General features: G+C 52.1%; 2 protein-coding genes across 2 annotated transcripts; both read right to left on the bottom strand.

Moving 5' to 3' along the window:
* Nucleotides 1-418: 418 nt before the first annotated feature.
* TGME49_246730 (hypothetical protein) lies at nucleotides 419-5644 on the bottom strand. The gene is made up of 4 exons (XM_018780796.1): nucleotides 4739-5644; nucleotides 4076-4147; nucleotides 2568-2772; nucleotides 419-2094 (listed from the first exon to the last, which is right to left on the bottom strand). The coding sequence occupies exons 1-4, from the start codon at nucleotides 4992-4994 to the stop codon at nucleotides 1578-1580; spliced, it is 1050 nt and encodes a 349-aa protein (XP_018634934.1). The 5' UTR covers nucleotides 4995-5644; the 3' UTR covers nucleotides 419-1577.
* A 1255-nt stretch (nucleotides 5645-6899) lies between these two features.
* Nucleotides 6900-10840, bottom strand: TGME49_246720 (hypothetical protein). The gene has a single exon (XM_002367018.2). The coding sequence runs from the start codon at nucleotides 9327-9329 to the stop codon at nucleotides 7821-7823; it is 1509 nt and encodes a 502-aa protein (XP_002367059.1). The 5' UTR covers nucleotides 9330-10840; the 3' UTR covers nucleotides 6900-7820.
* Nucleotides 10841-10855: the final 15 nt, after the last annotated feature.

Raw genomic sequence — 10855 nt, 5'->3', positions numbered from 1 at the left:
TCACCTGCTCCTTTGGATTTATATTATATATATATACATATGTATATATGTATGTATGTATATGAGAGGAGCGCAGAGACATTGAACCAGCATCCTGATTATCACTTCGAATTGGACAAGATACAGACACCAAGTTGTGCGCGTCCACCATCCGACTGGCCTTCTAAGAACTACGTTTTCTCTTGCGTCTTGTGCGTGGTAACAGAGTAGAGGTTACACATCGTTTCCTTTCATTTAAACGGTAAAATCCTGCAGGTATAGACAAGCGTGAGATAAGAAGTTGGCTGTCATTTTAGCGGGTGGCAACAGAGTGGAATGCTGCATCTGCGTTCCCTTTCTGTCGGGACAGACGACGCGCTGGGTCAAATTGGCGTTCTTTCCAAGAGAGCTGAGAAATGTCACGAAGAAGAGACTTTCGTCGCAGGGCCGAATGCCCCGTTACACTGTCTTGATCTCCATTTTTTCAGTGCTTGGAGATCCAGAGAAAATCCAAGTGCCGTGGAGAAACTTCTTCCTCTCCACCGCACGAAAGGCGACACGCCCCTGCCACCGAGTTCGTCCACGATGCGCGAGACACACTTTCAAAAAGACGCCTTGGTGACGGGGAATGATTTACTCAGGTGGAAACCTCTGCTCTTTCTGACTCTCGCCGTCAGAAAGAGCACTTGGAAATAGGCAATGCTCAGAAAAAGCCAGCCTTTCAGAGATAGTCAATGAACTAGAGACGTTTGGTGGCCTAGGGAGAAACAGATACACTTTGAGCAGTGGAGACGTTATGTAAAAAAACGCATATGCTGCTGCAGAATCACTGCATGAAGTGTATACATTTAGTGCAGTAGAGACACATAATTTAGTCGCAGCAATGCAGAGAATTCCGATATGTAGTGAAGTGCAAGAAGGATGCAGATCCACAAAGTATCGAAACAGTAAGTGAAGTAGAAGAAAACCTGAATACAGAAGTTACATTCAGTATACACATGAAAAAGGGCGGTCTCTCAAAAGGAAGTTCCCTCTCGATTTCCTGAGTCTCTCCTCACTCTGCCGTTGCGTCGAGTGTGAACACAGTGTATGTAATTCGCTTTTTTATGTTTATCAATACGCGTAAATATGGATCTTCTCCCCCAAGTCTCCCCCTGTCTATAGGCAAATTGCCCTCCACCTCTCCATTCTTCGCTTTGTCCCGTTTTCTCTCTCGTGTCTCTGTTTTTCGCTTCCTCGCTGGCACTCTCGCAAGGAGTCCCGGGAAAAAAAATCTCAGTGGCGCGTCTTTCACCACTGCCTTCTTTTTCCGGACTCGCCTTACAGGCACCACGCCGCGGCAACCTCGCGAGTCCGTGCGTTTCTGACGCGCGCGCGTTTTCTGGTAGAAACTGGAAAGAAAGAAGAAGCATTTCCTCGTTTTAGCAAAGTCGGACTCAGACACCTGGATTTCGGCCATGCACTTGCATCGACACTCAACCAGTCGTTCGACAAAACATGAGTGAAACCGCCCCCATGCCCTCTGACAATCTTGCTCCCTCTCACTGCTCTCGAATTCCCTCGTCTTCCCCCGTCCATCCCTCCTCTTCGCTTCTTGTTTACTTTTGCTTCTTCCCCCATCTGCGTCTTTGTCTCTTCTTTCCTCCACCTTCTCTCTCGGACTCGAGTTCGCCTCGCGCGCGTTTCCTCCGCAGTTGTCTCTGTGCGCGTTCTTCCTGTAAGGTTGCTTGGTCCTTCTTTTTCACCCAGGCGTCGAAGGCAGACTCTGGATCTTGGTACCCATTTGCTCCCCGACGCTGTTTCGCGTTCTGTTCTCTCTCCTTCTTCCACGCGGCAATATCCCTCAACTCGGCGTTTCGCTTCCGAGCCTCCTCTTGTTCGCGAACGAGTTTGTGGCCGCTCAGACGCTGGAACTTCTTGTTCATCTTCTTCCTCTTCTTCTCCTCGAACTCCTCCAGCTGGTCCTTCTCGGCCGCCAGCTTCTCTCGCACCCGGGCCATGTGCGTGTCGCTCTTCAGCATTTCCGCCAGGAAGTCAGGAGGCCGAGAGAACTTCAGACGCAGCTGCCGAAGCCGAGTCAGGCCGGTACGCGCAGCCTCGGTAGTCATCGCAATGCTGAAGGAACAGTTGAGTCAGAGCAGCAGGAACCAGCGGTGTTGCAGTTGCTGTAGGAGCCAAACGACTGGTTGACTCGATTCTTTCATTACTCTGTTGAAGCTCTTCCAAGCCTGAACCGATACGCACGACGCGCCCCTGAGCTGGGGTGTCTGTGCACCGGTTCAGGGAACAGTCCGCCGTGGACGCGAGACGCTCGAAAACCACCCGACGGACAACATGAATCTGAGAACGAGAAGACTCTGAGAACGGAACGCGAAGAAGACTTTGAGATTTTGAGGAGACGAATCTGAGGAAACGACCAGGGATCTCTGAGTTCGACGACAAGCTGCGGGAGCAACTGAGGCACACAGCTAGTAGGTACATGCGTTGTGAGAGCTGGACCGACAGAGATCCAGCCACCTATGTGAACGGCAGAGAGTGTGACGTCTTTCAATTGCTGGCAGTATCGCCCATCCTGCATGCGTGCTTACAAGTATTTCTCTCTGGCGAGGTCCTGGCTCGCTCCCGGCAGACTGGCTTTTCGTTTTTCCTCCGAATTCGCGTCGCCATCTTCGCCGTCTTTCTCCCCTGTCTCGGCGACGGGAGCTGCCACGACAGCAAGCGTTTCGATCCACGGTACGCGGCGCATCCCTGCCGGCGGCTTGTAGCGAATTTCCTCCAGTTTCTGTTGCAGTCCTGAAAGGGGGGCAGAAATAAAGGACGAACACAGGAAACGCCGACACTCAAGACAGCGAAGCAGACAGAGCAGTGGCGGAGAGCGGAAGGGAAGCGAGACGAGAAAGCAAACAAAAGCGAAGAAGGCATGCACGCAAAGGAGGAAAGTCGTGAAGACACAATCTCCCGAGTTCAGTAAACCGAGACAGAAAACAAGGCGGTCCTGAATGCGCCTCCAGTTCGAGATCCACCCTAACTTTGTGTCGTTTGCGGCAGCTACATATCTATACAAGTATATGTCAGTATATATACAGTACGGAAATCTATAGATATACATATCAATATTTATATGACATATACGTACATATAAAAGGACTTTCATAAAAACACATATGTCTACGTAGAAATCTGTGTGCTAGTGGGAAAAACTCTGTTCTCTGAACGGAGTCGTGGGCAGAGCCACAGGATCGCCTGAAAGCCTTTTCTAACGATTTCAAAAATAGATGCTCTGCGACCAAAATCACGGATGGACTGTGGAGGCACCGGAAACCCAGTGCGCCGCGAAAGGAGTGCCGAGCAGGAGACCGAGGAACATGGGGAAAAACGTTAAAGCGCCTTTGCTGTCCCCGTCTCCATGGCCTCTCTCTCTCTCTATGCCTCATCCTCTGCCGCGAGCCACCAAGGACGCACAGTTCCGTTCACAGGGCAAACGATGAAACATAAAATTGGAGTTAGACGTCTCTTCCAGAATGCGAAGGCGCTCTCCAGGTTTCCAGAAAACATCTCTCAAAGCTGACAGCTTCTGCGGATCCCCCTCCTGTGTCTTCACTCGCGGCGGTTCGGCACTGGACGCCAGCCGCCGTCTCACGCGGAGGCCTTCGACTTTCGCCGTTGCCGGTTTCTGGCAGCAGTCTCAGCAAGTCTGTCGGCGAGCTCCAGCGGGGGGTCCAGCCACTATCCAGGAAGAAGGAGTACCTCTTTCGCGGCAACGACACTCGAAACTCTCCCGCAGACGCGCGTTCTTCGTCTCCACCTCACGAACGAGGTCCGTTGGAGAGAGTGTGTATTCCTCCAGAAGAACGAGGGCGGTCACTCTGCTCCGGAGCAATCTCGGCAGCACCCGAGACGTTCACCATGCACGGCAATCGAGGAGTGTCATCTCTTCCGGATGGTCCATTCCACGAGTGAATGTTCTGTCATTTGTGTCTGCTGGTGTGATTGAAATGTCACTGATTCATCTGTTGAAATCTGGATCTGAGACGCGCAGCGTCGAAGCAGCGAGCAAGCCTCGTTCCAGACTTGACGCCGTTCCAGAAGAACTCACCTGAGACGTCGTTCACGGCGAGCATGCCTCGCATGTCACTGCGGCCCTCCCGGTTCAAAGGTGCCTTCTGATCTGAGAAGAAAAGAGGAAAAGACGACAAAAGAGACTCCCGTTGAAGCGGAAGAAAGGATCACATTCGTTCAGACGGAGTGGCTGCCTTAAAAAGCTTCTTCAAAGTTTCCTCTCTTGTAAAGGCCTGCTTCTCCGCGTGATGAAGAAAGGCTTCTCGCCAGAGGCAAACGAGCTCCTATTTGTTTTTATTCCTCTAGACGAAGGCTTACCAACACAGACCCTCACTCTAAAACAGGAGAGGCCTCCGAGACACGAACGCGCACTGTGTCTCAGCATCCACCTGGGGCCTCAGCTCCACATGTCAGGAGACAAGCCCAGGCATTCTCACGTTCAGGAACATACGCATAACCGCATTCACACACGCGTCGATGCATGCAGACGCATATGTATAATTCATATATATATATATATAATTCATGTCACATATACATATATATATATATATAATTCCTATATATATATATAGATAGATAGATATAGATATATATTTACATGGATGCGGTGACTGTTGGTTTCCATGGACACTTTCCTCTGCATCTGCGATCGAGTCACGGGAAGGAAAAAAATGTTTTTCGGTGGGGGGCGTCTTACTTGCTGAGTTGAGAAGGCGTTCGTTGGGGAGCTTTCTGTACCCTAGTTCGGCGAGTCTCTCGTCTCCCATTTCATCGCCGGTGGCTTCCTCGTTTGCAGGTGACTGCCCATGCAGCCCTGCGAGTTTTCGTCTGAAGTTCGCCAAGAGGAGCGCCTGTTCGTCTTCGCTGAGTTCCTCATCTTCGACCAAAGCAGTGAGAGGAGAGGGGAAGGCAGCCGCCCGCGAGGTTTTCTGTTTCCGGCTGAAGGCGCCCATGGCGGCTCACGGCTCGGTCGTCGAACGTGGAAGAGAGCGCTCAGAACTCGCACGACGCTCCTCAGGAGAAAGAGCCGGAGTTGAAGAGACGCCGCATGCAGCTGTGAAGGAAGAAACGCGTGAACGAAGCGAGAAGCTTGCGAAGAAGCCGAGTGTCGGAACTTTGCGTCAGTCGACAACCCTCGGGGGGAGTGGACCAGCAACGCTTGTGCAGTGCACGTCCACTTGGAGGCGCGCGTTGCTTCCTCTGAGAAAAAGAGGAAACTGGGAGAAAAAAAAGACGCGTCGTGAGTTTTGAAAGAGGCGGACAGACGGAGCCGCTGAGACCGAGACGGTGGAAGAGAAGAGAGAGGGAGGACAGCGGGGATGGAACGCCTGTGTACGAGGGAGGAAGCGAGAAAAACCAAGGAGAGAACTCAATTCAAATGCGGGAAAATGAATTTTCTAAACAAGCGAAACGACGAACTCGAGAACAGATGGGTCTGTGCAAAAAGAGCGCTGGTCAACGGAAGGAGCAATTCAGCAGCGAGCCGCGAATCGCTCCTGGGGCGTAACAACAGAGGGGAAATGGGGGGTTAAGGAGAAAAGGGGGAGAGAGAGAAGAGAATCACGAAAACGTCGACGAGAAAGCGCATCTTATTCCGAAAACGAAGTCTGCCGTCGAGCCCCACACGATGCCTTTGCCAGGGTCAACTCAAAAACGCGAGCTGGACTTCTCCACATGCAAACGTGCGAAAAAACGCGTGGTTTCTCATCCCGTGAAATTTTCCTCGGCATGCGACAAACAGACAGCGACACCGTCGAGCTTTGTTCCGCTAGCAGACGACTCGTCAAAGAAGAAACGTTGTGGTCTGTTTTCCTCGTGCTTGCACTCTCTTCCTTCCCTCGCCTCTCTGCTGTGTCTGTGTTCTCCGTTCTCTCACCTTGATTTTTCTCGACCCTTTGTCAGTGTCTTCCCTGTCCCCCTAGCTCATTCTGCTCTTTTCTCATTTGCTATTTCTCTCTTCGGGCGTCTACGCTCAAGGGGAATTCGCCTAGAGACACGCGAGCTGTATCTCGAGGCGATGTAGAAAATAGGGCTTAGAGAGCAACTGGGCAACCAGCTTTTCTGAATCTTCCTTTCTGAGATAGGCACTCCAGACACGTGGACATCTCTCTCGAATAGAGAGAGCGACTGCCGAAGGAGTAGACACACAGGAGAGTGAACTGTCGAGAGAAACTCAAGTCCGGGGGTCGCGTTTCTTCACGGCGGATTTCAAATACCCCAGGACGGTTTTCCGGTCTCTCTGCAGGTGCCTCTCTTTATTTCACTCAGGAACTGCGGAACAAAACATGATCTCTCGAAAACACCCACATCGTTTGTATCAGCGGGAGGAGACACTGAATCGAGACCCTGCAGAGGCGGACGCTGTGGCAATTGCTCAGCTACGCATGCACCCAAAACAGTTCGAAACTGTATACACCGATGGACAGATGTATAAACATATGCATGTATAGTATGCACAGGTTCGAATATGTATGTGACATATCCCTCAGAGACAGAAACAACGCTTTCGCGCCCTCTAAGAGGTAAACAATCGAGTTTTAAAGGGTGTGTATGTGACAAACAGTGGGAATACTCGAGCAACTAGGATGATGTTCATCTTTCTTCACAAACAACCGCGGCTGTAGCTGCGACAAGGCACTTTTGTTTCCCCACGGCTGACTATGATGCTGAGGTGTTCGCTCAAGAGCCGTTATCTGAGAGACCGTCTCAGATGAAACGAACCTAGCAAGCTTGAACAATATATATATATATATATATATATATATGCATAATAGATAGAACGGCCGTTTTTCGTGTTTTTTCTGGTCCCGTTCCTCCAAAATTGGTTCGTTGTGAATGAACGCGCCGAGGACAATCTTTTTCCCGGTTTGACATAACAAATAAGGAAACCAGGCAGACGCGTTTGCTGAGATAGGACACCTGCGAACAAAAGAGCGGGACCCTCTGCCAAGTAGGAAGCGACAAGTGAAGTGGAACTTGTAATGGATTCATCCATGGATCAGCAACGTCGTAGCCTTCGAGGCACGTGGTTCCCTATCGTCTTTTGAAAAATGTGTAGAAATTGATTCAATAGAACTGCCATGGTCACGTTCGTGTCTCCGACTAGCATGCATGTGAGTAGTCACTTTTCTCTGGTTGATCATTCTTGTGAGAACAGTTATGCACATAGCGCGCCCGGATAGCGCGCAACGAGCCACGCCTCGCCTTCGTCCCGAACAAGGTCTCTGATTCTGTTTTCACGAGTGAGCTACCGATCGCTGAGCGAAGAAGGCTTCCACCCAAACGCGGCGAACTCCATCCAGTTCGAAGCAAACAAAACAACTGACAAAAGGCTTTCAAAACTTTCAAAACGCATTACGTAGAAATCCTTATGTGGTCGCACGCGAGCAAATCCCTTCGGAGAATCGGGTTCCCTTATCGGCTGTTCACCGGGAGCCCTTCCCTATGACTTTTTCTGAGTGCGGAAACATTTGCTAAGTGCACCCATTGCCGCAGTTAGAAAAGGTAAACCATAGAATTAAGCTGCAAGTTAGGGTGTATGCGTCTCAGCAGCGGAAAAAAGCAGACGTTCTGCCCAAAAAGGCGGTCTGCGTGTCCTGGCACCCTGTTTACATAAGGGGGCTACGACTACCACTACCACACACACAAAAAACACATGTATAGGGAAACCCACAGCGGCGGACCGGATCTCGTTCCTGACAGATCACGCGTCCGGCTGGGTTTCTTCTAACGGAGACATACGAAGCCTCTGACATCCAAACCTCTTTCGCCCTCCACACTCAACAAGATTTTCCCCATGTGATGATATTTCCGTGGCCGTGGTAGGCGTGGTGGGCAGCTGCCCTGTTCGCTAAAGCGAGTGTGGCGTGCTGAGACATGCCGTAGTCCGAAGGGATGTAGTTTCCTTTCGGTATATCGCCGAGTTTCGATTCCCCAACGAACGCTTCTTTTTCTGTGGGGTACTTTACGCCCGCCTCGAGCATGTGCCGCGCCGAAGCCTTGAGGTCCTCCTCTTCCTCGACTTGAGCGGGAAACGTCGAGGGGACGTCGACTTGCGTCAGCTTGTCCACCACGATGTATGGGGTATCGCGAGTTGAATGCGCCTCGGCCTCCGTGTTCGCAGACGCTCGCCTCACTTCCTTGAGGAAGATTTCAGTTTCTTCCGCGGCTCGGAAAACCGCGACGGCGAAAGGCGTGAACTGGCCGCTGTTGTCAGCTTCGTGCGCGCGAATCAGAGTGTCGAGTTCCGGGGTAATGGGGACGTCCGCCTCGACCAACTCTTTGCGGAACTGCGTCGCGGATAGGCGCTCCGACAGGTACAGGGCAACCAGTTTCTTCAGCAACCGGAATTTGTCTGCGAGCGAACACCCGTCCCCGCCCTCAGTGTCGCCCACTTCGCTGCCAACGCGTCTGTCGAGATCTAGGTCTGCAGCCAGAGGCAGTTTCAGAGCGTGTTGCAGCACGTCTTGCGGATTGACGGGCAAGCCTTTCAGGGGCTGCGGCGGCGACCAAGTCACTGGGTTCCTGCGTGGTTCATAGAAGGGCAGACGGTCCGCGACGGGCGGCAGGGGAATGTCCGCCGCACTCCGGTTGCGCGACCGGCGCAGCGACGACGAGGCTAGAAACCCACTGTCGCTCATCATCAAAGTCTGCATAACTTGCGAAAAGGAAACGCAACCGCTCGGGCCATAGGTCGACAGCAATCTCTCGAACTCCGGCGTCACGCAAACCCCCAGACGCTGCAGAGACTCTTTGAACTGCCAGTCGCGCAAGCAGGACCGATCCCATTGCGCGTACAGTCTGCGGATCGCGTCTGTCAGTTCGGGTGTATAGACACAGCGTTCGTCGCGGATCTCGCCTTGTTCCGAGTCGCGGTCGCGTGCTGAGGTATTCGGAAGAGGAACCAGCCGGTCCTGCTCGCGCTGTGTTGCAGACGAAAGACTCTCTGTGACGTGGTCTTCGGACACGTTCGAGAGTTGGCGCGTTGCGAGCATCAGCTCTTTGAAAATCACGTAGCCGTCCTCGGTCACCTGGCAGTAGCGCATAATCATATCCGCCTCTGGAGTCCCGTACCGCACTCCCATGTCAGCCAGCGCCGCGTTGAAACGCTCCGCGGTTGTCAATCCCGTAACAGGTTTATCTCTGCGTTTCAGTTCCTCACAAACCGCCGTCAAAAAGTGGGGATTTGAGAGCGAAAATTGCGGCGGATGCGCCTCGTCGCTCTCCCTCGCAAGGGTGTCTCGGCCCGACCCCCGGGCAACATCCTGCTCCACCACTCGAGCCACCATGGTGAATTGTCGAACTGTAGATGCGGAGATGAGGAAATGCAGAACCGATACGACGAAACAAAAGACAGGTAGCAGACCGGCTTGCGGTGAAGGAAAAGGCAGAAATGTCGGACCACCGCGAAATCAATGCAAAGAAGACACTCGGCACGAAAATGTGGATGACACAGGCGAACCCAGACTCCTATGAGGACTGCTGTACTCTTATTCCTCAGTAACTTTGAGTGCGAAGAACGAAAGAAACGTTCTTTCGCCAGGCTCTTCTGTCCCGTGTTTCGCAGGAAACTCACTAGATAGCCGTCCAGCCAGCCAGCTTTGAGGCCGCGAAAGATAAAGAAAACACAGCACTGCCTGTCACTTGGGGGGTTCGTACAGCTGAATCTGCATCAAGCGACTCTGAAAGCACGGTCACTTTTATAAATGTGTTGACTTCTGGAAGCCGGGATATTGCGGGCGAGGCCGTTGCACGAGGAAGATGCGGGAAAATAACCAAACAATTTACGTTCCTGCCTGCGCATAGTCTGGCGCAAGGTACGGGCCCGTTCTATGGATGAATTTTCCTTTCGGGTTTGAGTTAACGCACAGTAGCTCGCAGGCTGTCCTTCTTGCATTTCGTGTCGCAAGACACTCTCCGTCGGAAGGTTTTTCGACATAAGGCGCGTAGCGTTGAAACGTTCGCAGAGATCGAGAGGAAAGCACTTTTGTACAACGCGCACGCAAAACTGCGAAAAGTCCCAGGAGGAACCCGTTCAATTGTGACAGGTGTCTTCAGCGTTACGTGTCTCACTCAAATGCGCGCCACGGAACGGCGAAGGTGTTCGCGCAGGATTACAGCGTCGGTAGGCCGATAGGTCTTTTCCGCAAGACTGGAATTCGCATGTTTTATGCGACACAAAACATGCACAAATTAGCGGGAAAACACAGCGGGACTACCTTTTGAGGGACTCCTTGGCTAGAAATCGCAGAGGCGACCGGAGGCCGCCTCATTTGACTTGTCACTCGAAGCCCGCTACCAGAGCGGCAATGAGGGAGCTAGCGGTGAAGCAAAAAACGCGCATGTCCACTTTTAGTCTGGAGCCCGTAGGATTAGCCATGTGGGGAGATGCCTTTCTTCTTTCTTGCAAAGTTCTTTTTCGTGTTTACTCCCAAGAAGAGGAATGAAAGGTATTAACCGTGGCTTGCAACCGCCTTCCGGCGCCTTATGTCGGGAGAGGGTGGTCGTGTCTTGCTTGCGCCCGAAAGGTTTTTTAACACAGAATGATGCAGCTTCCATGTTTGAGTCGCGAAGGATGCCGGCCTCTCCACTGTCGCCCTCTTTCTTACGTGTTTTCCCCCTTGCCGAATGACGAAGAATTCCTCTTCATGCCACTGAGAAAAAGGCCCGCTTGCGGTGATCCCCTGGGGAATCTCGCAGGACTCGGAGAAGTTCCGTTCTCCCTGAGCTTCTCCCCGGTGAGAGAACACCCTATCCAAATCTGTCACTCTACAACGGAGAGAGAGAGCGAAAAATCCACACCTACCAGTATTGT

The sequence above is a fragment of the Toxoplasma gondii genome, chromosome XII (genome assembly GCF_000006565.2).
Source record: "Toxoplasma gondii ME49 chromosome XII, whole genome shotgun sequence".
Taxonomy (NCBI): Eukaryota; Apicomplexa; class Conoidasida; order Eucoccidiorida; family Sarcocystidae; genus Toxoplasma; species Toxoplasma gondii.
The sequence above is the reverse complement of the archived record's forward strand: the minus strand, read 5'-3'. Positions and strand labels throughout refer to the sequence as shown.